We start from the raw sequence: 26,129 nt of genomic DNA, 5'->3' as shown, positions 1-26,129 counted from the left end.
ATCTACTGCTTTTCTCAGCAGGTAGAACCATTTTAAACAATTCCTAGTTTACGTTACAACCTGAAGCAGATTTTAACATTTAAGACTCAGATAAACAAGTTTTGTGTTTCTGTGGTTCCTTGGTAATCAGACACACAGAAACACAGTAAACTGTAGAATTAGTTGATGAATTGATAGAACAACTAGAGAATGGAGAATAATTTATCAAGCAACTTTTCTGAACGTGACGTTCTGCTTTTCTCCATTTTAGATCATGGTGAACTTACTTTTTAAAAATAGGTTCTATCACTTTGGGCTCTAGGGAATTCTGAAAAGCACATTAACAGATAAATAGACAATCAAGAAGTTCTAGAGAGAGATGGAAAACCTGAAGCCGGTGGAGGACACGCTGGACACATCCATCAAAAACTGTGCACCTGCAGCTCTTCGACGTGACGGATGATCCGGAAAACGCTGTTTTCACACAAGACCCAGGTCAGAGGTCACCAGAAGTACGATTACTTGGAATTTGGGTGTTGAGGCCTTTTACCCAGAAGAAAGGTTTCCAAACCAAACTGGAGATTCCTGCACCCACAGAGATAAACAACAAGAAGACCCATCAGTTTACAGACAAGAATTAAGGTGTTGAGGTTGTTAATTTCCTTGGGGAGGGATGTCAGGACTGCAGTGTAAGTGTTGTAGCCTGTTCTGTCTCCAGATGCAGCTGGATGCTCAGTCTGGTCCTGTGTCATGTGTTTGTGCAGTGGTTGTTCGGTTTCTCCAGTGTGGAGTGTGACCTGCAGATACTACGCTGCTCTGCTGCTCTCTGGTCCTCAGGGCTCTGAGCTGCAGCTTCTGTCTGAGCGTAGCTGAGTCTGACGTGCACAGGGAGGTGGTTTGCTCCTGAGATTTTCACACCCTGAGCCATGTGTGGAATGACAATGTTATTTCCACTGTTCTAAAGAACTACAGGTCATAAAATACATGCTGTAGAAATGTGTCATTGTCATTCTGTACATTGGTCAGTATGTGAGAAAGGCAGGAGGATCTTGAACAAACACCAGCTACACTCTGAGGCAGAAGCTGCTCCACCCACAGCAGCAGAGCAGCGTAGCATCTGCAGGTCACGACACTGGAGAAACAAAACCAGCGCTGCACAAGCACACGACACTGGAGAGGAACTCGTCAGGACCAGACTGAACATCCAGCAGCATGTGGAGGACGGGGACCCTCCTCTGCAGACGGCAGTCCTCAGTGCAGTCCTCAGATCCTCCCCAAGGCAGTGTGACAACAGATCCACTTGTGTGACCCCTTCAGCCATCAAGGTGCTCATGGCAGGAACACCAGTCAGTCAGAAGCTTCAGAGGTGAGATGCCTTCAAGAACCTCAGGAAAGTCCAGTTACACACATCATCTTTTTCTGTCAGTTTGTGGAGAAACATGTTTCAGGAAACGATAGGGAGGATTTCTCTAACAGCTCCCAGTCTTTACTGTAAATGGCCTTACACATTTCCCTCAATGCTGAACTTTACTCTTATCTATGATTAAGAGTCTGCACATTCGTTAGCAACTCTGGACTGGAGCTCGATGCTAATGTCAACATGCTAACAGGGACAACACTAACTTACTTTGTGCTGCTGTTGTTGGAGAGGCCTCAAGTTCACAGACTGCATGACCACCAGCCGACCACCAGGAGGCGCCAGCCGTCTTCAGGGTTCACAGGAGCCTGGAGAGAAACAACAGAAAGCTGGATCAGAGAGCTGTAGTGACAATGAAATACAATACATTTTACTCATCCAACCATGTGGCCAAAGAAAGAAGACCGAGTTAAAAACGTAGATAATTTATTGAAACACATGCTGCTGCAGAAACAGCTGCTGTCAGAGCACTGATACTGTAACAGTAGGAGAGTTACAACAACAATATTGACTGGAGTTACATTTTCTCCTACTAGATCCACAGGAATACAAAACCACACCATATTCTCACACAGGAAAAGTGGATGGATTTAGCAGCGCTCACCAAAAGTAATGTTAATGTGTGTGTGTGTGTGTAAACTACTGGTTCTTCAGGGCTCCGTTGTGTTTGAAGTAAAATCCTCATCAGCCCAATCTGTTGGCTTCTGTGGGTCTCATGAGCTCTGTTGGCTGGTACAGCAGTTTGGGGTTTGATTCCTGCCATATGACAAACACTTCACACTGAGTTTCTGTTTGTTTCTGTTCGGCCACACTGCACAAGCTGGACACAAGGCTGACTGTCCCTTTGTTCCTCGCGGCACAGAGCAAATCTGTCTGCTCTTTAACATCTGCAACAAGAAATACGTTTCCAGAGACGATGGACAGAAAAAAAAAGATGGATTTCAGAACATATTTGAGCAAGAAAACAAAAAAAAAAGTTTGCCAAACAAAAAGTTAGTGACAGAATCTGCAACTGTTTCTGCACAGAGCAAAGGCTGATTGACGATAACGTGATGAAAGTTAACACTGCTCAGGTCCTGATACTTTAGCATGGACACCTTTAGTTTTTGTCTTTTCAGCTTTTCTTTACATGCTGAGCTGCGAATTTGGTTCTGCTGTTTGCAGGGAAAATCCTTTTTCCAATTCAGCAGCTGCAGCACACAAATACAAAATGTAAGGTCTTTTTGGCAAGCAAAAAAAAAGATATATATATATATATATATATTTAACTTTAAATTTCTGTCCAGTGTGTTAAGTTGCCGTATTAACTGCTGTTAGAACAGACTGTAGTACAGTACATTTAGGACTGGGACAGTGTTTGATAAATTCACTTCTCAGCACTTTGGAAACAAACAAACAAAAAAAAAAAAAAAAAAAAAACACCTGCTACAGGTACAGTGTGTTTTGTTTTTTTTAAAAACAAATATTTCTCATTCGAAATCAGGTAACAATCAATGACTCAAACCCAAATGTCTTGATAAAACAAAGGATAAACAACAAAAAAACCTTCAATATAAAATTGTCAAGTCTCTGCTGCAAACTAACAGAAAAAGAGGATTCAGTTGCTAAAATCGTGTTTCACTGTTTGGAGCTGTAACACGTCACAGTTTGTGTGAACTTTCTGAGTCGTCGTCCTCGTCTTCCTGTGTAATCCACTGACATGCGGCTGTGATGTCTTTGAGTCCGAAGTCTTTGTGGTCGTTTGTGCTTCCAGTGAAATGAGTGAACGTTAGGCCCTTGGTGACTGTTACATCTTCAGATGTACAGTTTCAAAAATACACGAACCTCAGTCACACATGTGACAGGTGGCTCGGTCCTGATTGTCATTCCTGAAAATGTCCTCAGAGATATGTTTGCTTCTTCACTATGAAGACGCATCATGAGTTCGTCTGTTTGGACCCGACCTGGTGTGAAACAGACTGAACACTCAAAAAGCAAAGCAGCTCTGTGTTTCTTTTTGGATGCGAACAAACATCGAGCCTTTAGAAAGTTTCAACACAAAACCTTCGTTACAAATATTAACGTGTTGAGCTGGTTGGTTTGTGCCAGAGCTGGAGACGTGACAGTCAGATCTCCAGCTCCAAGCTGTGCTATGGTCCACTGCTGGGCAACATCAGAAATACGGAAAAATATTCTGCTTTTTCCTCACAGCACCTTGAATCAGTGATAATGGCTCAGGCTGGTCTACACAGGGAGAACATATGAACCAACAGACTGACCTTATTGACTTATTGACTAGTTGAACACAATTATTTATGCACCTTCCTCAGGTTTGTTGTGGAGAAAAGCTACAGAAAGGCTGTGTGAAACTGATTTGGATTTATTTCTGTACAGACGGTCCATGTGTAGATCGAGCCATGAACGCCTCCCTCCTCCATTGTTGTAATCGTGGAAGACAAGGATTTTTGTTTTTTTTAATCATAACCTGCTCTCTAACGCAGCGTGTGCATAGCTCACTGTTAAAACAAAGCCAGGATTAAATGTCTGGAGTCCTCAGTTGGCAGCAAAACACACGTGTTCAGTGAGCGAGAAAACACTGTGAAACATTCAACTAAAAGTCATAAAAGTCAAGTGACAATACTTGTGACACAATCTGATCAAAACTAAAGCCAAAAAAAAAAAATCATCTTTGCTCCACTAATGATAGTTTTAATAAGTTAAAGCTGCACCAGGAGGAATTTCATATACAAATGAAACACTTTTTAAAATATTGCTCTATTGTGCTACTAATTGCCAAAAGTCCCACAGAGCTTCTTTTAAAAAGACGCCGTCTGTCGCTGAATTTAAAGTTTTTGGGTGGTCGCATCCTTCAGACTTTCAACAAGTTCACTTCAGTTGGCAGAATGTGAACGTAGCCTGGAGCAGCCTTAGTGAGCAAAGATCATTTTTACCACGAGTTAAAACTTCAGATGAAAACTACAGAAGTCAACTGTTGTTCGTAAAGACAAAGTTAGCAAGCTAGAATTTGAAGTTTCTTTTTTTAATATTGTGGATTTGGTCTGAATGAAAACCCTTCCTCTGTGGTAAGAAACCCTGGAGAAAGGCACTGAGCCGCTGATGTCTGGGAGCAGAGCTGGTCGGGGTGCAGCGGTTAGTTACAATTATCAGCTGACCTCTGTAGTTCTCGGGCTGACGGCTTCAAACCGTGCAGTACATTCTGCGGATGTGACAGACGTGAATCAAAGTAGAGATACAGACGTACAGTAAAGTGTGTAACAGCAGTATGTGCTCAGGAGAACTCAATACTTCTTGTATCAGAACGGGTCAAATGGACTATGAGTGTGATGATACTGAACATGTGACGTGAGATTTCAAGCTTCTTAGCTGTGATTCATCAAAGGCCTCAACAGGAGAATCCAGAAACCAACCCACGCCAAACGGGATTGGATTTTTGGATAATCCTCATGATACATCACGCATGCGAGCGTGGAACAGTGCGTGTAGTACTGACTGGACTCTCATACTGTGTAGGTCACTTGGTACCAAAGCTTCACAGAGCAATAATTCATGGGGCTGCTCTGGGAACAGAAGTGGTCTCTTGTACTCGTCTCCTGTGATGTACTGATTGAAGAACTCTTTTTTTTTTTTTTTTTTGGTGTTTCATGGTCTCCAACATAACTGAGAGCTGGTTTACAAACCCCCATGTTGCAGACTTGACTTGATTTAAAACAGAGGGATTAAAATTTGACACGTCATTCATTTTGTGGCCAAAAAGCCCCTCTGAGACCTCACTGACCGACCTCCTGCCTGCCTCTGTTACAGCCCCCTGACTTCGATGAGGCTTTTGTTACAGAGCGTTTACTCGGCCGACAACATCTGCCTTCACTCGCTGTTTGTCTGAGTGGACAAACTGGCTGCAGCTGGATTGGGACCAGTTTAATCATTTTATTTTCCAGCTGTTAATGCAACAGCTGTGATTGTAGCAGCCAACAGGCCAGCAGTGTGTCAGGGGACTGTGTAAACACATGGGCCGAGTTAGGTCGACATGTACACACTTTTTTAAAGATGCAACATGTGCAATCACAGCACAGTGTTTTATAGTTTAACCCACCATGTTCCCTTTGCCATATACATTTAAGGAAACTGTATTATGGTTGTGCTTAATGGGATTTTTTTGGCCTCTGGGTTTGATTTTAACTTTCCAGATTGTTTCTATTGAAGGTCTGGAGAAGGTAAAAGTATAAAAGTATAAAGTAAAATTGGAAAATGTCCTGGACCTTGACCTTCAGCCAGACTTCCATCCAAACACACATCTACACAATAAATAATTTAAACATACTAAAAACCTGCTTTTATCAAAAAACAATTGGCTTGACTTGAATGTGACTTGGATGGAAACAGAGCTGAGCTTATGTGTTCACTAAGGTGTCAACAGAGGGCAGAGGGGGGGCAGGAGGTTTGTCGCAGTGCTCTAATGATTGTTCCCTTATCTCCTGCAGTGAAGTCTGTCGCTATAACCCTCCCTCACTCATCTCCACCTCTTTTATGCTCCCTGCTCCTCTCTGCCTGTGCATCTTCGATTTCTGTGCTTTCTCTTCATCTGCTCTTTATGCTAAACCCGTCCACTCTGATCAATACAATCTGCATGTGGAGGTTCTACTTATTCAAACTGCTCTTGGTTTGGGAAGGATCAAACTGGAGCTAAAACATTACTGCAGTATTTGAGAAGGCATAAGAGGATAAAGTGGGATAACACCACCTGAATGTGAAAGTCCAACCTGGCATCGTTGGAACCAGAACACTTTCACATATTTGTACTGACAAACATCTCATCTTTTCATCTTTCTTCTCTCTCGCGTCCTGTTTCAGCCCCGCTGTAAGAGTCACGGTCAGTGAGGGCTCAGAAAGACTTTCTACCTGTGTTGTTATGACCTTTACTTTCTTACCACCAGGTAGTTGAAATGTCAGAAATATAGAAATTGATATCTTCTTTCTTTATAAGTGCTACAGCTACATGACTGAAATGTCTGTGATGAGGATGCTGTTGTCAAGGGTCCGTTGCCTCTAAACAAATAACAACATGCATCCATCTTAAAGACTGAAAACCGGATTTAAAGTCTAATAAGTTCTTTCCATTGAAGCTCATGTAACATGTTTTTGTGTGTGTGTGAGTCTCATCCACATTGTCGATGTCCAGTCCAACAGAGTTGCTCCTCTCCTAAAACGCTGGCGGAGGCTCGTGGATCAGGGTTGAGTCTGGACGGATGTGTTGTCTTGGGAGGGCGAGGGAGGGGATCAGATGCGGATCTGGTAGCCGTCGTTGAGAGTGCTGAGCTCAGGAGGTTTCCTCTCCACGGAGGCCGGCCTGGTCAGGAGGCAGAGAAACACACCGATGGTCAACAGGTTAACGAACACCTTAAAGTTACACAGTCAAGACAAACAATCACCCATGTTTCCCTTACATTCAATGCAGCCTCCCAAAAGAAAGAAACTTTCATTAGTATATCAAACACCCCCCTCACAGGTCCACCCTCCCTGACCAATTAATCCATGGGACCCACTGTATTAAAAAGATCTCACACTCATAGGTCATAAATTACCTCTTTGGTAGGAGAGAACACACAGACACACATGCAAGGTCCACAGAAAAAGACCCCAGGGCCAACTGGGATTTGAACCCAGAACCGGCTTGTTGTGAGGCAACCCTGCTAACCACCTCACTCCTAAGCTGCTCTGCTGGAAAGAATGTCAGTGAAACATCACTGTTTCTTAGAGACCAAGTAAGAGGTTCTGAAAGTTAAAAAATGTAAATCCTTCACTGCCTCTCTCGCCTCCTCCTTTATCCTCTCTCATTTTCGTCAGAGATTTCTGCTGAAGCTTTCAAATTCTGTCTCTCGCTGACACATTAAAAAGTGATAAAGCCAATATGGAGGAGCACTCCTCTCTGTTTTGCCTTTTCCAACATTTCTTGTCTCGTGCCATTTTGCACATCTTTCTTCTTGTCCTCTGCCTTTTCTCCCTCATTCTCCTCCTTATACCGTTTGTCACCTTCTAGTTTCTTCTTTCTCATTCTCTGAAAACACTTAGAAACTTATAGAAATCTATTTTAAAATTCATTTTAAGGTTGTTCTTCTGTTCAGTTCTTTTAAAACTGCCGTGCTGCATTTGTTTGTGTCTAGCAGGCAGTGCTGATAACAGCCTCCTGAAACGTCTGTGTGCTCTCAGCAGCAGATTATTAGCCAGTCTGCTCAAGTGCAACATGTTAAGTGCTCAGGCTGATGACAGTAATAGCATTTTAAGTGCCACATTCAAGTGGTTTAAAGTGCTAATGTGCTGCTCATCTGTTCTCCTGGTCATTTACATCTCTCTGAACTGGTGAAACAATCGACTTTTCAAAAAGATTAAAATAACTGAGTCTGATTGAACCCTGGAGGGAAAAGAAGCTGATTTATGGAGATATTTTTCAAAATCCACATCTCAGTTGACTAATTTACATATTTGCAGATCAGTGCATCATTTAATATGTGACTAACCCTAACCCTAACTAAAGGTAGCTACTTACAGAAATAAAGGTTTGTAGTGTAGAAGTTGCACAAAGGTCATGTACTAAACTCTGCACAATTCCTTAAAACTACAAAACTTGGTTTATTATATTACGAATGATAAACAACGAGGAGTAAAACTTAATATCTAAACTGTAAAAATCAGGAAATGTTAAAGTAATTAAGACTCCATTTTATATTTAAGATATTAACCTACCAACTGTAATATGTCATGTTTTTACAGCTTTGTTCATTATGGGGTTTCGTGACTTGTCCTGCATGATCTAATAAGTGTTTTTATTATATGTTCATATGGTTTTACGTTAAACCACTGAAAAGATGATTAAAATGAGAAAGCCTGGTTAGTGTGTGCTGGTCAAAATGTCTGTATCTTCATGGTATAAACTGAAACTGCTCTTCATAAATCATAGCCAGACACACACAGATTACTTAATAATGAATAAAGCTACCAGCGCTTCTCATATAAAGGTCACTGCACTGCCACGTCAAACGGTAACACACTAATTCTGGTGCCGTGTGTGTGTGTGACTGCGCTGACTCTGAATTACGGCTGCACTGCAGCTGCTGTACAAGTCAGATTGTGTTACATCTCCCACACACACACACACACACACACACACACACAAAAGAGCCTGTGAGTTGGATGAGTGGCCCTGTTTTTAAGAGCTGCTCAGTTTAACACTTTCTTATCTGTTTTTTGAGGATGTTGGGAATAATTAGATTAGACATCACTTAATCCAGTCTGTATTGTCTGACCCTGCTCTAATAATGTGAAAGAGAAATACATGTGTCTGAAAATGTGTCCGGCCCTGTTTACAATATTTACAATTGCTTTAATGGAGAAACTGCACACACTGACACATGAGCTGCAGGTTTCCTGTTCTTTGGCACAAACAAGAAAAGTGAAGGAAAATACGTACGATTTGTCTCTGCGGTGTGGTAAGCGTCGCTGGGGACTACTTTGTCGCCGGCGCGGTGATAGGGATTTGCCCCGGCTCCGCTCCTTAATTGGTGACTGCGCGCTGGAGGATTTTAGGATCTAAAAATAAAAGAAGACAAATTACACACTCACACAGAACAACTGAATATCTTCAAGCATTTCAATGTACAGAAACTTTGGTAGAACGACACCAACAACCACTGCTGTTATCCCCCAGGGCAGAAAGTGCAAAGTGGACTCCTGAATCCTTTAATTCCCTTGAAAAACTACTGTCATAGATGGATGATGGAGAAAATACAGTTTAAAGCCATAAATAAGACATTTTGCATGTGTGTGTGTGTAAAACAGCAATTTGAAGCTATCGGTGGTGGAAGAAAACTGCAGGATAAACTTAGACGCCATGTTTTCCTGGAAAGAAGGAAGTGGCTCTTGTGGGTCACATTCATCATGTGGTTCTGAGACAGATATGGGTCAGTGTTTGTGTGTGTGTGTGTCCTTATCTAAGGACTAAGCAGCTTGTATGATATTTCATACATCTACTGCACAAACTATTGTTCACTTTAAACTAATCTAATATCATGTGCAGGTAAAAAAAACTGTGTTGGATAAAAGTGAACATGTTTTATATATTTTATAACAAATGAAATGTTACTGGCGTACTGAAATGCCACCAAACAAAACCTTAACATAAACCAAACAACAACCACACTTTCCAAAAACACCATCACAACTCAAACCTTAATGAAGACAGCAGTACATGACTGCACACAGTAAGACACTAAATGCTTATCTCAAACACTACACAGCTGACCAGCATCTGACTGTGTGTGTGTGTGCATGTCTATATTTGTATGATAGCATTAGTGTGTGTGTGACAGCTGCAAACTAGCTGACCTACATTACCTGCTGACATGCAACCCACTGTCCAACACTGTCATCTCACACGCAGTCATACACAGACTCATGCATTCCCTCTCTGACATCGCATGTACTGCAGAAATATGCAAAAACTAAATAAGAACCTCGTAAATTACAAAAAAAAAAAAAAAATAAAACCTCATGGGGCTCAAAACATTTAACTTCAAACAACCCACTGCTTTGTCTCCCTCTGTTCAACACACACTCACACATTCCTTCCTTGCATATCATGCACTAAATAATTCCTGACAGTTTCTATTCAATGTTCAGCCCAAAGAAAACCACATCCGTCTCCACTTTTATGGAAAAAATAATGACGGTGTTTCCCTTGTTCAGAAAAAACTGTTCATAAGAGTTTTCCCTTTTTTCCCTGATGCTGATTTTATCCACAAGTATCATGAGACACCTGCAGCTGAACATTTCAGCACAGTGTCAATCTGCACACAGGCACAAAATTAAACATTAGCACTGTTTACACCAAGACCAACTAACATTAATGGTGATGCATCAGGGCACAAAAAGTGAATCTTGGACTTGAACAGGCAGCCAGTCTGTGGATGTTTATGCAGAAATCCATTTCTAAAAGGTCATGTTTGGAAGACATCTTGGTCTTTTCAAGGGAAATTTTGTTCAGCCAAAATAACATGTCTGTATTGTTTGCTGGCAGCTGAACACTCCACTAGCAGCACCACTAACAACTGTTTTCCCACTGCTTTGAATTACCTACTTGCCCCAAATGAATGTTTTTACCAGACATTGTTATGCTGTTGTCATCCTGGATGATTTATTTTGGGGTTTGTGAGGATTTTTTTTTTATTCTGTCGGCTTCATGGTGCCAATTTTCTTCTCCTGCTCCAGGCTGCACACTTATACTCTCTCAACAAAACTACTATCAAGCTCATAAAGAGACACTGTTTGTTATCAGGGGAATTCTACTTTTGAATCACTGACATTTTTGATATTTTTAGAAAAGGGGGGATATGGTGTAGTTACATTAACACAGGTGGTCTGTAGGAAACCCATACCCTTTATCAGTGTTGACAGACATTTTACTTATGGACATAAAGTACAATCAAGGGTCTATGTTTCAGTGCCTTGGAGAAACCACCTAACTAACTGTGATCTAACTGTGCACCTATCGATCATTTTTGGAGTCGCGTATTTTACAGAATATTTCAGCGATTACTCGAGTAATCCGATAAAATATTATTATTTTTAAACAATAATACTCTTGTGTACACGACGTTACCTTAAAATGGCGTCACCTCGTGAGCGGGTCTGGTTCATAACCGGATGTTTTCTGTTCAGTGACGAAGTGCTGTTGTTGTTCACACACATTGCAGCGGGTTGGCATCTTTTTTAAGTTTGAAATGATCCCAAACTTTGGACATTTTCTGCCTTTTACAGACGGTTTCGCTTTCCGCCATGGCGCCAACTTTTGATACGGAAATGCGTTGTGCGACAGCGATTACGGTCCGTGTGGAACAATGCAACTTATAGTAATTGCTCGAGGTAAATTATTTAATGATTTTTTTTTTTTGGTAATCGAATTATTCGATTTAGTCGAGTATTTGGTGCAGCCCTAGATATTTTAAGAATGAACTGTATGCACCTTCATCCTCATGTCCCGGCCGTGTTTCTCCAGCTCCTTCTTCATCTCCTGAGCTCCCAGTCGCGCAGCATTCAGCACCAAATGCTTCCACTCGATTGGCTGGAAGATGTGGGGGTCATGGGGCACATACAGGCCAATCTTCACCTGTGAGAAGCAGAGAACGTGATTAGAAAAGCATCACCAAGTATTACTTTTACTGTATCTTCTTTGCCTACCTCCATCTCCATCATTACCTTTTTCAGTGTGTGCTGGTACCTCTTGTAGGAGTTCTCAAACTCAGCCACCAGTTCTCCCAGTGTGCGGTGTGTCAGTGGTTTGTCCATCAGGTCCTGGCGCCGGCTCATGCCCAGAGATCCATAGCGGCCATTACAGTAGACACCCAGCACAACATGGTGGAAGCAGTGGCCTGAAAACTGGGTCTTAAAACTGATGGGAAAACGCTCAAGAGATGTCAGCCCGTTGGTCAGGTATCTGGTCAACATCTCTGACTTAAGGAAGGATCTGCAGAGTATTTTTCTTTTGATGCCATTTCAAATACATGACACACTTTGACCATACCACTGGTGCTGAACATTGAGTGTAAACCAAAAAAAAAAAAAAGCATTTGAGTACAAACCTGAGAGTGAATGTATTTGTTGGGACTAGTCACAGCAGACTGACAGTCTCAGTGTCAGGACTCTCAAGGGACCAGTACTATGAAAATGCCACAGGGTAAACAATGGCTCTGGTCCTGCCAGAGTTTGTTTTCTTTTCACTTATTTAACAAAGAAAACAAGACATAAAATAAATCCATTTTATTTTCAATCTCTTCCTTTCTACCTGTTTTTCCTTCTTCTTTGAAACATTTACTTCCTCCTGGTGCCACTAGACTCAGCATGATAAAATATGATGTACCCACATTGTCAGGAAATGATTAAAATATACAGTTAATCAAAACTGTAACTGATTGGGGGCTTTATTTAGTCAGCTCTCATACTGTATTCTCCACACTGATAGTGATCTAATTGTAATATGTGCAACAAACACACACCTGGACATCCTCTCTGTTGGTCAGCAGCCAACAATTTGGTCGGTTATGCTGACAGAGGCCTATCTCATTGGCCAGAGTGCCTGTCCATCAGATTAAGTGGCGATTAAAGTCCAATCAAACATCGGAGAAGTTATTTTTCAGAATTACAACTGTTACTCCATGTTTTTGGACATTTTAAACTCGCCCTAGAGCCCAGTGCAGAAGACACAGATGATGAGTTAACCGGTCAGGTTGGTATCACATTATATTGACAACAGCATGTAAACAAGGTGTGGTAACTGCTGTCATTTACATTTAAAAATGGCTCATTCAGCTGGATCAACAGGTGAGGCCTCATAGCTCAGAGGTTTAGAGCACTGGTCTTGTAAACCAGGGGTCGTGAGTTCGAGTCTCACTGGGGCCTAATTCCTCTGTTTTCTTTAATTATTCTTTACAGCATTAACTAACTGCTATAACATATATCTCTATAGTCTCAGTATTTCCTGTAACACCACTGAATCCTTCGTTATTAGTAAAGAACTGTTGGAAACTGTTGTGGTTTGAGCATCAGGTATATTCTGAAATTTCCCAGATTGTTTAGGTACAAGTTTGGAAAAACGGGAGCTTAAAAGATTTTAAATAACAGTGTCTGATTCCACTATGACTTGAAACCAAATAAGTCAATGCCATGTATGGTGACCCATACTCAGAGTCTGTGCTCTGCATTAAATCCATCAATGGTGGACACACACACACACACCATAAACAGCATTGGGCAGACAATGCTGCAGCACCCAGGGAGCAACTGGAGGGTTCAGTGCCTTGCTCAAGGGTCTCACCTTGATTGTGGTGTTGAGGGCACTGGCTATTCACTCTGCCTCACAGACAATTCCTGCCAGGCTTGAGACTTGAACCCAAAACTTTTATGTTTCAAGTCAGACTCTCTAGCCATTAGGATACAACCACAACTCCCCAGAGAATGAAGTCCAATTAAAAATTAGAGATGTTTTAAAGTGATTCAATTTCAATTCAATTCAATTTTATTTGTATAGCGCCAAATCACAATACAAATCATCTCAAGGCACTTTACAAAAACTAAAACTAAAAAACCCAACAATTCCCTTATGAGCAAGCACTTGGCGACAGTGGAGAGGAAAAAACTCCCTTTAACGGAAGAAAAAAACCTCCAGCAGAACCAGGCTCAGTTTGGGCGGCCATCTGCCTCGACCGGTTGGGGTGAGTGGATAGAGCAGAGAGAAAAGAACAGCAACAATAAACAACAAATAGACACTGCAGGTTGGTGGGGCCAGTAACTGCACATCAGCGATAAACAGCTCCAGGACCAGGGACACCTGCAGAAGGTACAGAGAGAACAGAGAGAGGGAGAGAGAGGGAGGGAGAGAGCACAAACTAGGGGAGAGAGAGAGCACAAGGTTAGTAACATTCAATGGTGGAATATACATGAGGTGGGAGAGAAGGGGGGGGGGGTTAGGGTAGGGGAGCTCAGTGCACCGATGGTCCTCGGGCAGTCTAGGCCTATAGCAGCATAACTAACTAAGGGATGGTTCAGGGTTGCCTGAAGCCAGCCCTAACTATATGCTTTGTCAAAGAGGAAGGTTTTAAGTCTAGCCTTAAAAGTACAGAGTGTCTGCCTCCTGAACCCAGGCTGAGAGCTGGTTCCACAGGAGAGGAGCTTGATAACTAAAGGCTCTGCCTCCCATTCTGCTTTTGAGAACTCTGGGAACCACAAGTAGGCCTGCACTCTGAGAGTGAAGTGGTCTATTGGGATAATATAGTACTATGAGGTCTTTAAGGTATGAAGGAGCTTGATTATGAAGGGATTTGTATGTGAGAAGAAGGATTTTAAATTCTATTCTATATTTTACAGGGAGCCAATGAAGAGAAGCCAATATAGGAGAAATATGATCTCTCTTGCTAGTTCCTGTCAGGACTCTGGCTGCGGCATTCTGGATTAATTGGAAGCTTTTTATTAAGATATTAGGACATCCAGATAGTAATGAGTTATAGTAATCTAGCCTTGAGGAAACAAATGCATGGACTAGTTTTTCTGCATCATTTTGAGACAGGATGTTCCTAATTTTGGAAATGTTGCGCAGGTGAAAGAATGCAGTTCTAGAAATTTGTTTTATGTGTGAGTTAAAGGACATGTCCTGGTCAAAAATAACTCCAAGGTTTTTTACAGTAGTGCTGGAGGCCAGGGCTATGCCATCTAGAGTAGCTATAATTTTAGAAAAGTTATTTCTGAGATTTTTAGGCCCAAATATAATGACTTCTGTTTTCTCAGAGTTTAAAAGTAAAAAGTTACTGGTCATCCAAGCCTTTATGTCAGTTAGACAGGCTTGAAGTCTGGTTAACTGGTTTGTGTTGATTCTAACCCGGTGCAGAACACACAGGCGATGAGTTAACCGGTCAGGTTAGTATCACATTATATTGACAACAGCATGTAAACAAGGTGTGGTAACTGCTGTCATTTACATTTAAAAATGGCTCATTCACCTAGATCAACAGGTGAGGCCTCATAGCTCAGAGGTTTAGAGCACTGGTCTTGTAAACCAGGGGTCGTGAGTTCGAGTCTCACTGGGGCCTAATTCCTCTGTTTTCTTTAATTATTCTTTACAGCATTAACTACCTGCTATAACATGTATCTCTATAGTCTCAGTATTTACAGTGCAGACAAATACACAGCATACACCGCTAAAACAACCAACAGCCACTAATTTACAGTATGGGTAACCCAACAAAACACAAACTCTTAAGTTATTACCCTAATTAGTCCCACAATGGGGAAATTCCATTACCACCCAGAGTGCACACACACCATGAACACACATCCAGAGCGGTGGACAAGGCTGAAGCCAGTCTCAATTAAAGTCACTGTCAGCTGCACCCAGACAACCCTGGAGAAAAGCCACTGTGCAGCCAATGTTGCAGCGCCCGGGGAACAACTGGGGTCCAGTGCCTTGCTCAAGGGTCTCACATCAATCATGGTATTGGCTATTCACACCATCCCACCGACAATTACTGCCAGATCTGAGACTTGAACATGCAAATTTCAGGTTACAAGTCCGACTCCCTATACATTAGGCCACGACTGCCAGATAGCACTGCACCTTTTGGCTATTTCTTCTTCAAAGAAAACGTATGGATAATTCATAAGTTGCTAAAATAACAAAAAAATTAGTGTGTGTAAAACTTGCTGTCTCATTGTATTTCAAAAAGACAGATCAATAACATTTTTTTGATTTGGAACTGAAGAACCCGACTGGTCCCGACTTTAACCCAATCCAAGCAGATCACCAACTCATGGTTGGTCTTATCACACGACGTAAGCGGTCGAACTCCTGATGCTATTGTGCAACAGTCTGCTATTTAAATGCTTCATGCAACCTTTATATACATTATTAACCATTTTCCCTATTTTATTCTTCAGCATTTTGGTACTTTATTTTGAAAGGTTCTTGAAAAAGATTCAACGTGATTCAGTCTGGTAATCCAGCCTTATTCTGCAAAACACTAGTCACTGATGGTTAAAGTGATGAGACAAAGTCAGACACACACAGAGTCAACACACAAACACACACACCGAGCTGGTGTGACCCAAGATAAACCCTGAACATCCTGGAGAGAATTCAGATCACTGTGACAGGGAAGGAAAGCAACCAGCAGCAGAGGACAGAGACAAGCTACAACAACTGTTGCTATTTATCCCTCATTCGCCCCGACTTTCTGTCCTAGATTTCTTTCTCTATGTCTCTTCTCTTCCCGTAACACCACTGAATCCTTCGTTATTAGTAAAGAACTGTTGGAAACTGTTGTGGGTTGAGCATCAGGTATATTCTGAAATTTCCCAGATTGTTTAGGTAAAAGTTTGGAAAAACGGGAGCTTAAAAGATTTTAAATAACAGTGTCTGATTCCACTATGACTTGAAACCAAATTAACTGGAGAATTAAATATTGGAGATGTTTTAAAGTGATTCAAGCCCGGTGCAAAACACACAGACGATGAGGTAACTGGTCAGGTTGGTATTACATTATATTGACAATAATCAGTAGGTAAACAAGGTGTGGCCCCTGTTGTTGTTCACATTTAAAAAAACTATTCATTCACCTGGATCAACAGGTAAGGCCTCATAGCTCAGAGGTTTAGAGCACTGGTCTTGTAAACCAGGGGTCGTGAGTTCGAGTCTCACTGGGGCCTAATTTATTTTATTTTTTTTTTTTGGGTCTAGATGACCCCAGGGGACAGTAAAAGGTGACACCACACAACCAAATAGACAAATACAACCGTGAGGTTGTTTAAAGGACCAACAGCAACAGAATATTCATTACTTTGACAGACTGCTGTGTCTTGTTCTCAAGCTCTTTCTTATTTTCCCAGATTTTTTTCTCCACTCTCATGTCCCTTAGTGTTTAAGTTAGATTTCTATTGAGCTCTTGCCACTTCCTGTATTTCCCTCCCTCTCTCCTCCTTTCATCTGAAGGCTGAAGCCAGTCTCAATTAAAGTCACTGTCAGCTGCACCCAGACAACCCTGGAGAAAAGCCACTGTGAAAACAGCACATAGGAAACTGGACCATTCCCTCACAGAAAGAGGAAGAAAAAAAAAAAACCTCATCTGTTGATGTCATAAAATCCTCCAAAAATGTTACCACACTGTTTTCTGTATCGCAATGTCATTACTGAAAAAATAAATGCACTTACTAACAATGTTGAGTGTGAAAAACCCTAAAACATTCATTTCACAGTGGTAAGAAACAAAGACAAGCAGCAAATACTGACATTTGGGAAGCTGGAAGCAAGATGTTTCTGTATTTTGAGTCAATAAGTGAGCCAAAATAATCGATTATAAGAAAAGACAAAGCTTAGTAATTCTCAGAGCCACAGAGAGGCAGCTGTTACCGGGCCAGTGCACACACAAGACAGCATGCCAGATGCTATAGTGGCTCCATATCAAGACACAATGATTGAAAGAAACCACTGATTTGATAACTAGTCAAACTGGAGCTTCAGTAGTTACAGTGAATAATTCAGTATTATTATTATTATTATTATTATTCAGTTTAAACTATTTAATTGGAGCTAACTGCTGCTTTTAAATCTGCCAGATGATATAAGTGTGTGTGTGTGTGTGTGTTTGTATGTTCGGGGGGAGGGGGTTAAACTTTGAAGCAGGCTTGTTGCCAAGCAACACAGTGCAGTAAAAACTGGAAAGAGTGGCAATGATGATGGGGCATTAGGACATTAGAGCAACAGATAACAAAAATCACCTTTTGGCCCCGTGCGTGGCGTTCGTGTGCGTCTGTGTGTTCGTTTCTATGCGCACAGTAAAGGATACATTCCCAAGATGACGGCCTCGAGGCATTTGATTGGCAAAGACTCCCTGATCATCTCTCTCGCTGTCTCCATTAACCTGCAGGGGGAGGAAGATGTGAAGGAGATAAAGATGGTGACAAAGGGGAGAAGAGAAGCAAAAATAGGGTGAGAAGAAGAAGTGAAGTACAAGGGAGAGACAAGATGAGGAAAAAAGAGGAAGAGGAAAATGACAGGAAGAAGGGGAGAAGAGACAAATGTGGAGATAAAATTGTTTTAAAATTCTTTATTTAGATTATTAATAATAAATTGACTAGTAAATGTCTTTCATTCCCATTATAGCCCGATTACTGAGAGTAACCAGATTAGACACCAACATGATTAAAGCACTTGCACAGGTCATTCTTACATGAGTAGTTGTTTGTTTACTCTGTCTCTTATCAGAAACAGGTAACCGACATAAACTTTCCCAAATAAAATAAGACTTTGCGTAAAAATGCTAATAATGAATCTAATTATACCGGTGTGTGTACATGAAGAGTCTGACAATTAGATTGTTGTGTTAACGTTATTAGAACTATGATCATGTTCAAAGCTGCAGTTCACTTACCCACACAGAGGACGGCTCTTCTTGATTTCAAAGAACTGGGTTCCCGTGTGGTTGTACCTGACACAAATGTTAAGAACAAGGAAATATATTTGACAATCTTTTTAAAACTGTGGAAACATCTAATGTCCAACTAACCTCACCAGGTGTAGCTCTTATTATTATTATACATTGTTCAATGGGAACAGGTGATGTGTGTTGTTTCTGTGTTAAAGGATACTGCAGAGCCTTCATGTAGTTCTGGATGGCTACCAGCCAGTCTGGGACTGACATGGATGGTTTGAAGTTTGGGACTGAGGGAACAGGATGCTGGAAAGACAAAGACAGTTTGAGATTTTACACATTATTTCTAGTAAATTCAACATGTGGTAACATTCACATATCTTTAAACATCTGCAGGACATTTGTTTTAGCTAAAATGTTATTTGTCAGGAGCAAAAAAAAAAAAAACCTCTAAAGAACATTAAGATAATGGCACAACAGCTCAGTTCTACTGCTGTTATCACCATTCATGGCAGTTGTGTCTTACAAAGAGGATCCTGTGCAAAAACGAAAGACAGAATCTAGTAAATTCAACATGTGGTAACATTCACATATCTTTAAACATCTGCAGGACATTTGTTTTAGCTAAAATGTTATTTGTCAGGAGCAAAAAAAAAAAAAACCTCTAAAGAACATTAAGATAATGGCACAACAGCTCAGTTCTACTGCTGTTATCACCATTCATGGCAGTTGTGTCTTACAAACAGGATCCTGTGCAAAAACGAAAGAAAAACAAGGTCGGCGTACTTATCAGTATAAAACCAAGAGTGGGAAGCCACAGGAAATAATAAGAGACGTGAGACAGACGAGTCACCAACCGTCTGGGGTTATGTGGTGTGCACCGTCAACAGGCATTGTGAAAAGTGGCTTGTGGTAAAAATGAAACTGTGTTTCATCGTTTGGGGGAGAAATTAGGGGTCACAGATGTGGCTTCATGAAAGGATATGAACCACAACAGCAGAGTGACTCAGACTCCAACACACACCAACACTTCCTCTGACACACAGGCAGCTTGTGTGCTGTATATGTGTGTATGTGTGTGTGCAGGGAGGGTGAACCATAGCACAAGCCCTATCATTTCCTGTGGGTTTATGTTTCGCTGTTTATTTTCGGCATAAATAGAGAGCTGAGGAAGACAAGTGCAGGGCAGCATGGAGGGTGAGTATACATGTTACAGTGACAAAGAAAGAAACCACATCAAACTCCACACCAACCTTCTTACACCCCTTGCAAAACACAGCTGTCAAGTCATTCCATCACTGAAACAATCACACAACTAGTCATCCTTCTTGTTACCAGGCCTCTAAACAGTCATACAGTCTATCCACCAGACTGCCAGCCAGTCAAGACCAGTAAATAGCAGGTTTTACTGCCACATAATCTCTCATGTAGTGAAATCCTTGCTAAGGCGTAACACACTGGCTGCATCAGCTGGTTCTCACACACACACACACACACACACACACACACACACACACACACACACACACACACACACACACACACACACACACACACACACTTTAAAGCTGCTTTGTGCTGGGCCAGGGAGTCAGATGTGTGGTGATCCCTCATTTTTATCATCCCCTCCTCTCTTCTCTCAGCTAAAGAGGAATGCCTGCCATCTTTCTACTGGCCTCATCTCATCCAGTGCAAAACCTCTATAAAAAAAAAAAAAAGGCTCGATTTTAGATGCAGTACGATCAAGTTACACCACAAACAGCCATTTTCCCTTTTAGTGTCCTTGAGCAAGGCACTGATCATCATGCAGAATCTCCTTCAACAGAATAAAGATGACATGAGCAATTTATTTTTTATGGAGCACTTCATTTAAATTGCAGCATTTTAGAAAGACGCTCATATGTATGACATTTGACATGAGATTCCAGGTACAGTTGCCACAGTCCATCATATACAAACTGTGCATGATCTTCCAGAGATGCAGCGTGAACCTTTCGTACATCAGTCTGGGATACACAGGCAGATAAATTGCTAAAACATGCCAACAAGATAATTAATCCCACTGACAGCCAATAATAAATTATACTGCCTACGAACACAGTGTCAGTAACAAGTGTCTCATCTCCAGTAAGAGTCCAGCTGGGAGAGCATCACTTCATCGTCCCAGTTTAGACTGGTAATTAATCTGTCTCCACCCCCCTTCCTGTCCACCCCCACACCCTTCCTCATCTCCTTCACTCCTTCTTCCTCTGCTTGTTCTCCTTCCTCTTTATTATCTCAAACCTTCCTTTTTGTTTTGTCTTCCCTTCCCTCCCCTCTCTCGGTCAGATCTCTTCCTCTGTTTTTTCTCTCTTCCTCCTCATGACTTCCATCAGCTTTTTTTTTTTTTTTTTTTTAAACACACCTTCCACTGGACATAAAAGTCCCATGTTTGCCTTCAGTCTAAAACTAACCCGACTGACCCACCAGCAAAGAGATAAACCAGAGACAGAGACATAAACACGCAGTTGGTTATGACCTTCCCGGTTTCTGAATATTGAATTGTTCGAAGGAAATGGGGAAGGGTGATAGAAAATGGTTTGAGGAACAAGAACCAGGCCTGGGAAGTCAATATAGAAAATAAGCAGACCAAGTAACACTGTTTAATTACAATTTCAACATACTAAGTGGTGAAGTAATACAGCTCAATACTGTTTACTTTTGAGTGGCACATACATGCACAATTAATATGATGTCTCCAGCCTTGTATTGGTGAGCTGCAAAATATCTGCAGTAAAGTGTACGAAACAGAATCTAAACAAAAGCTTAGTTTTTACAGCTCAGCACACATGCAGCATTAAAGTATAATCAAAGCACAAAAGTACCACCGAGGTGAAGGGATACCACAGATACACAGCACTGCCCTTTATTACCTTTAAAGTACATTGGCTCGTTGTGCATTAAAAATGGAAACAACCAAGATGGAGGCAGATGGATCATATTTCTTGCTGTTAAGGTAACTTTAGAGTGGGACATCCCCAGGAATTCCTCTGTGTGTGTGTGTGTGTGTGTGTGTGTGTGTGTGTGTGTAATGTCAACATGGATCACCCTGTTCAGTGCAGTCATCTGTTTTTATCTGGCTGTATTAAAATGGATGACAGACTTTTCCTTACAGATCTGTGTCTCACATCAACAGTGGGAGTGCAGTAATCACCCTGAAGAACACCGTCTTAAAGATTATTGCGGTTGTCCGTAATTCGTTGCCTAAGAGAAGATCGGTCTAAACTAATCGATGCTGGCAGGCGTCCACAAGTATCAGCAGCCGGCCCAGAACATGCTATTTGTATCATGAAATTGTCTAAATCAGATGAACTACCCTAGACAAAGACGTCAGTTCCAGCAGCCCTGAGATGGGTAATGTCATACAGAGACAAATAGCATCTGTCACATATATCATGCAGCTGTGGCTCTTCTTATTGCTGGTGACCATGCATCCATTAACGTATAGAAGAGGACACACAACCACTAATAGCAACAAGTTCATGGTTTCAACTCATCATACTCATATGTTTTATTTCTAACTTAAACATTCAACAAGTGAAAGCATCACAGTGCACAGACTGCACAGTGAACAACTGTCGAGATCAAATTTGCATAAAGTTTAACAGGACACTTCCAGATTCAATGATTTTTTATTTCAGATACTGAATCCATACTTAAAAATAAAAAAAATTAGTTTTTCTAGTTTTGCTCAAGGAGCTTTGTTTAGGGACGTTTTAGCCAGTTTTTTCACATTAAAGGTCCTTTAGGTAGTCCAGTTGGTATCCAGAGATTATCCACTACCCAGATTGTATTAGAGGGATTATTTGGTCCCTTTGCCAAGATTTCTACCCTGTTAATGAGGGCAAGGAGAGTGGAAACATGTACAGACTCCATCTACCACACCTACAATACCAGTGAGTTTTCCTCACCACTGGCCTCATTTGTTAATGGTAACTATAAATATCTCTCATTGGTTGTTTAGTATTAATTATTATTAACTACACAAAGTGCAGCTGTAACAAATTTCACAGTCACAAAAAACTGGGTCACTGTATCAGTGACTGTATCTGTGGTAACCACCTGGTTTCCCACACACAAATAACAGAGTCAGGTTGCATATCAACAATGCCACTGTGTAAACCAACGGCCACCCAGCATACTGTACACAGCAGTGTCACAGCAAAGCAATTCAAGCAAACTATTTTCCACAACTCACTACCATACAGAACTATGGGTAAGCTTGATTTACCTATCAAGACATCAACTGGAAAGTAAATCTTATGACATTAAAATCTGTCATGACCATCACGATCATGAGCTGTGGACAAAGGCTGGTGAAAGCAGTTCAGCTCATATGTGCATATTCTGTGCATGCAGGTTTGCTGTTTGCATGCACATGTCCTCCTGTCGTCCTTCTGTTCACAACAGCAGCCAACCGAGTCACTAATGACCACATGGCCAATTAGCAGAGCTAAACAACAACCAGACTCCCTCCTCCTCAGCCTGAAACACAACAGGCATCCATCCAAATCACTGACGGGAAACCTATGATAGAAATCTGTGCCAAGGGGCCTCGGCAACAGCAAACAAAAACGTGGATCGTACGTTTGTAGTTATTTCCACCCTGGATAACCACAGCCACACAGTCTGTTGTGCTGCTATGCAAAGAAGGTTGTCAATAAATGAAGAAATTACTTCTATTATTCTTGATGCTAAGATTGTTGACATGACAGTGGTGGCTGAATTCATGCTGTTTGCTCATATGTATTCTCAATACTGAGATCTTCATATAAGTGACTGTTTTTGCTCTATATATTAAACAACTAACTATCAATGATTGCGTACTCATTTATACGTGTGTGAGTGTAAGTGAGCATAGACCTGAGAGTGCATGTGTTAAAATAAGTGTAAAAACAGGTTGATATTAACAGCCAAGTTATGCAACTGTGAACACAAACACCTCTACAGACACTTATTATGCCAGGTCTCGCACCGCAAAGATCATTTCCTCCATCATCATAACAAAAGATGGAAATAATCAATAGCTGATACAATTAACTACAATTATTAAAATATGTGGTACAATTCCATCACAAAGCATGTTTAATAAGGACAGGAGCTGCTCCAGACTGCAGGTCAGAAACATTTGCATTCATGTAAAATCAAAATCTTGATTGAGACAAATATGTACAAAAGAAATGTTTGCTCACTTTGTGTGTGGCAGAAATTTTCTCATTTAAAGTTTCAAATATTTTATAATTCTGTGAACCAATCGCAGCCGGCTTACTTTGGGAAGGTACGCAGCGTTTCGTATCCTGTCCACCATCTCCTGGCCCTCAGGGTGTACAGCAGCCACATGGGACCACATCCTCTCCCAGGTGACACTCTCAATGGGAAAACCGGTCCGGTTAACGTAGAAAAGAACCCCCCCATCCTTCTCCTCTTCCTCCCCAGGGGAGTGGGCGCTGTTGTTTTGGGGAGAGTCCGAAGATTCCTCCTGGGTGCTGCAGCGGAGGAGGCAGTGCGAGCTGGTACTCTTGGACCGGCCATGCCTGCTCAGCTTCGCTGGGGAGGTACCGGCTCTGCTTGGGGAGTTGGGCCCCGTCATTGATCCCAGGAGGGCCAGGAGGAGGAAGAGGAAAGGTTAGGGTAGGAAATCCCCCTCCAGCTACAAGGGTTTCCTCTTGTTTCTCACTGTAGGACAATACATGCTGATCTTCGTGAGCAAGCCTGCCAAGGTTAAAATAAAATAATATAATAATTTGCATCCTCAAAGCAGACCAGCAATGCAGCGACAATGTCACCTCACTTTTCAACAGATGCCTGCACTACAGGTGAATTTCTGTACTGCAATGATCACAATGTTCCCATCAGTACACCCAGAGAAGATCTGTGCCTTTTCCTATTATGGAAGTGGAATGATAGCCTTGACTACATGACTACAAATCAATACAGGGACGCAAATCCCCTGCATATACAGTCTAAAACATGCCAAATGGAAAATTTCACTTCATCATTTTAGTAAAAGTGTAAACCACTCTAAAGCAGGACAGGAGCTGATAAAAAAAAAATCTATTTAACATTAACGTTATGAAAATCAAGTGAACCATATAATTAGCCCAAAGATGTAAAATTCCCCATGAGGATAGTGAAGTAACGTTATAAATAAACTCATGAGCATGAAACACATGCTATGTTCAATTATACCGCAATATAAACAATATAGTGCAGAACCAAAAGGTGTGCAAAGGTCACTAGCCAGTAGGTTAGCACAGGCACATGTTCATATCGACGTGGGGAGTTTTCCTTCGAGTCTTTATCAACTAAAACGTGCGAACTGCTCAGAGCCAACCGTACCGTATTATCCGCAGGGCCCCCAAACACAGAAAAAAGACGGACTCTAGGGTTTATAAGGCGTTTGCTTCTAAAAACACGCAGCTGCAGGAGGTAGGTTCCATTCATAACAAGGCGTCGGTGTCCACCACAGGCTGCAAACCCTTGTTTTGGTGCGAGGCTTTGCAAGTTCTCCTCTTCTTGCATGTGTCAAGCTAACGCAGCTAACGGCGGTTAGCCTGCAGAAACGGCAACTTCCACTTCGAAGTAAAAGCAGCTCGTTTGTCAGTCTCGCTTGCATAAAGAATAACTAGTATGAACCTTTGTGGTATACTCATTAATCCATTACTTGTTCGTCTAAAGGGGTCTTAACTGCATAGGGAAGATAACAATCCACAAAATTGTACTCAATACGCCCCAGTTCTCATCTGAGCTTTTGTATTTTGAAAATCTCATCCGGATGTGCTGGTGTTTTGGGTAGCTAACCCACACCGCTAACGCTGCGGGGCCGGAGCCTCCCACCGATACAGTCCGGGAAAACGACCTCCTCGTCGGTAGCTGGTACGGAGCCTCGGTATCAACTACCCCTCCAGAAAGGTCGACCTCTTGTTGATAAAAACGCTTATTCAGGCCGTGGTGTGATTCATTCAGCTGAGACAAAACGCTGCTGCTAACGGCAAACAGCGCCTCTGTACCTCTCCGCTGCTCGTATCCCCGGCAGCCACCAACCCTGGACGGCCTCTCATTGGTCGAGCCAACAAAGAGGGGCGGGTCTAAGAGTAGCATTACCATATTTGGAACTGATTGCGCTCTCTGATTGGTGAGTTTTCACGGACGAAGGCGTCAACAAGTGATATATCCGCAACAAATGGGATTTTTTCCAGCTTGTTGAAAATGTTTTTCTTTTTATTTTGTTATTTGCACATTTAGTTTATTTCCAGGTGCATGATACGGTTACAGTTAGAACAACAAAGAAAACAACTGAAAGTATAATACACCAGAATTATTCTACAAACATATCTCCGTATAGATCACAAAATACAAAGAAAGTATTACTTTTAATAAAAGAGACAAATGTAAATAGTGATGTAAATGTTGACACAGCAAAGGACCGTTTAACTCTTTGCATGTAAAAAAAACACTTGTTTTTTTGAAGCATGTATTAAAAATGTCAACATTAAACTGGAATAACATGTCAATGAAATAACACCAGGAAGCACTATAATGTGCCTGACAACAAGTAATTTAGCAAAATATGTCATATTTAAACTGAAGTCAGGTAAGTGAACAAGTAAAGTCTTACAGTTACACAGTCGTGGTAATTAAACTTTTGTCTCCCCCTTCTGGACAGAACAAACATGTACAGCATTAGAGTAGAAAAAGGTGAATACTTGGCAAAATAGTGGTGTGGCACGGTC

At 41.5% G+C, this 26,129-nt stretch overlaps 1 protein-coding gene and 3 non-coding genes across 5 annotated transcripts; 3 read left to right on the top strand and 1 right to left on the bottom strand.

The window, feature by feature from the left end:
* Positions 1–471: 471 nt before the first annotated feature.
* Positions 472–25,423, bottom strand: vash2 (vasohibin 2). 2 transcript variants are annotated; one of them, XM_026318232.1, is made up of 10 exons: positions 24,736–25,423; positions 23,666–24,108; positions 18,575–18,663; positions 18,358–18,414; positions 17,773–17,847; positions 11,642–11,879; positions 11,409–11,552; positions 8,859–8,977; positions 1,607–6,740; positions 472–564 (listed from the first exon to the last, which is right to left on the bottom strand). In XM_026318232.1, exons 2-9 carry the CDS (start codon positions 23,984–23,986, stop codon positions 6,671–6,673), a joined length of 1,113 nt encoding a protein of 370 aa, XP_026174017.1. In that variant the 5' UTR covers positions 23,987–24,108; positions 24,736–25,423; the 3' UTR covers positions 472–564; positions 1,607–6,670. The 2 variants fall into 2 exon arrangements, with proteins under 2 accessions (XP_026174017.1, XP_026174018.1); XM_026318233.1 differs by lacking the exons at positions 23,666–24,108; positions 24,736–25,423 and adding an exon at positions 19,075–19,129.
* On the top strand, positions 12,768–12,841 carry trnat-ugu (transfer RNA threonine (anticodon UGU)). The gene has a single exon. It is a non-coding gene; the product is annotated as a tRNA-Thr (tRNA).
* On the top strand, positions 14,951–15,024 carry trnat-ugu (transfer RNA threonine (anticodon UGU)). Its single transcript has one exon. It is a non-coding gene; the product is annotated as a tRNA-Thr (tRNA).
* trnat-ugu (transfer RNA threonine (anticodon UGU)) lies at positions 16,563–16,636 on the top strand. Its single transcript has one exon. It is a non-coding gene; the product is annotated as a tRNA-Thr (tRNA).
* Positions 25,424–26,129: the final 706 nt, after the last annotated feature.

Source organism: Mastacembelus armatus, chromosome 24 (assembly GCF_900324485.2).
Source record: "Mastacembelus armatus chromosome 24, fMasArm1.2, whole genome shotgun sequence".
NCBI classification, from domain to species: domain Eukaryota; kingdom Metazoa; phylum Chordata; class Actinopteri; order Synbranchiformes; family Mastacembelidae; genus Mastacembelus; species Mastacembelus armatus.
This window is presented reverse-complemented; position numbering and strand designations above follow the sequence as displayed.

Bases quoted from the DNA above. Each gene is read 5' to 3' on its own strand.
- vash2 (XM_026318232.1), bottom strand. From the start codon at position 23,986: ATGACGGGGCCCAACTCCCCAAGCAGAGCCGGTACCTCCCCAGCGAAG. The intron at 17,848-18,357 runs GTAAGTGAACTG...CTCCCCCTGCAG, and splicing joins AAGAGCCGTCCTCTGTGTGG to GTTAATGGAGACAGCGAGAG. The intron at 6,741-8,858 runs GTACGTATTTTC...CCTCCTGACCAG, and splicing joins CCACACCGCAGAGACAAATC to GCCGGCCTCCGTGGAGAGGA.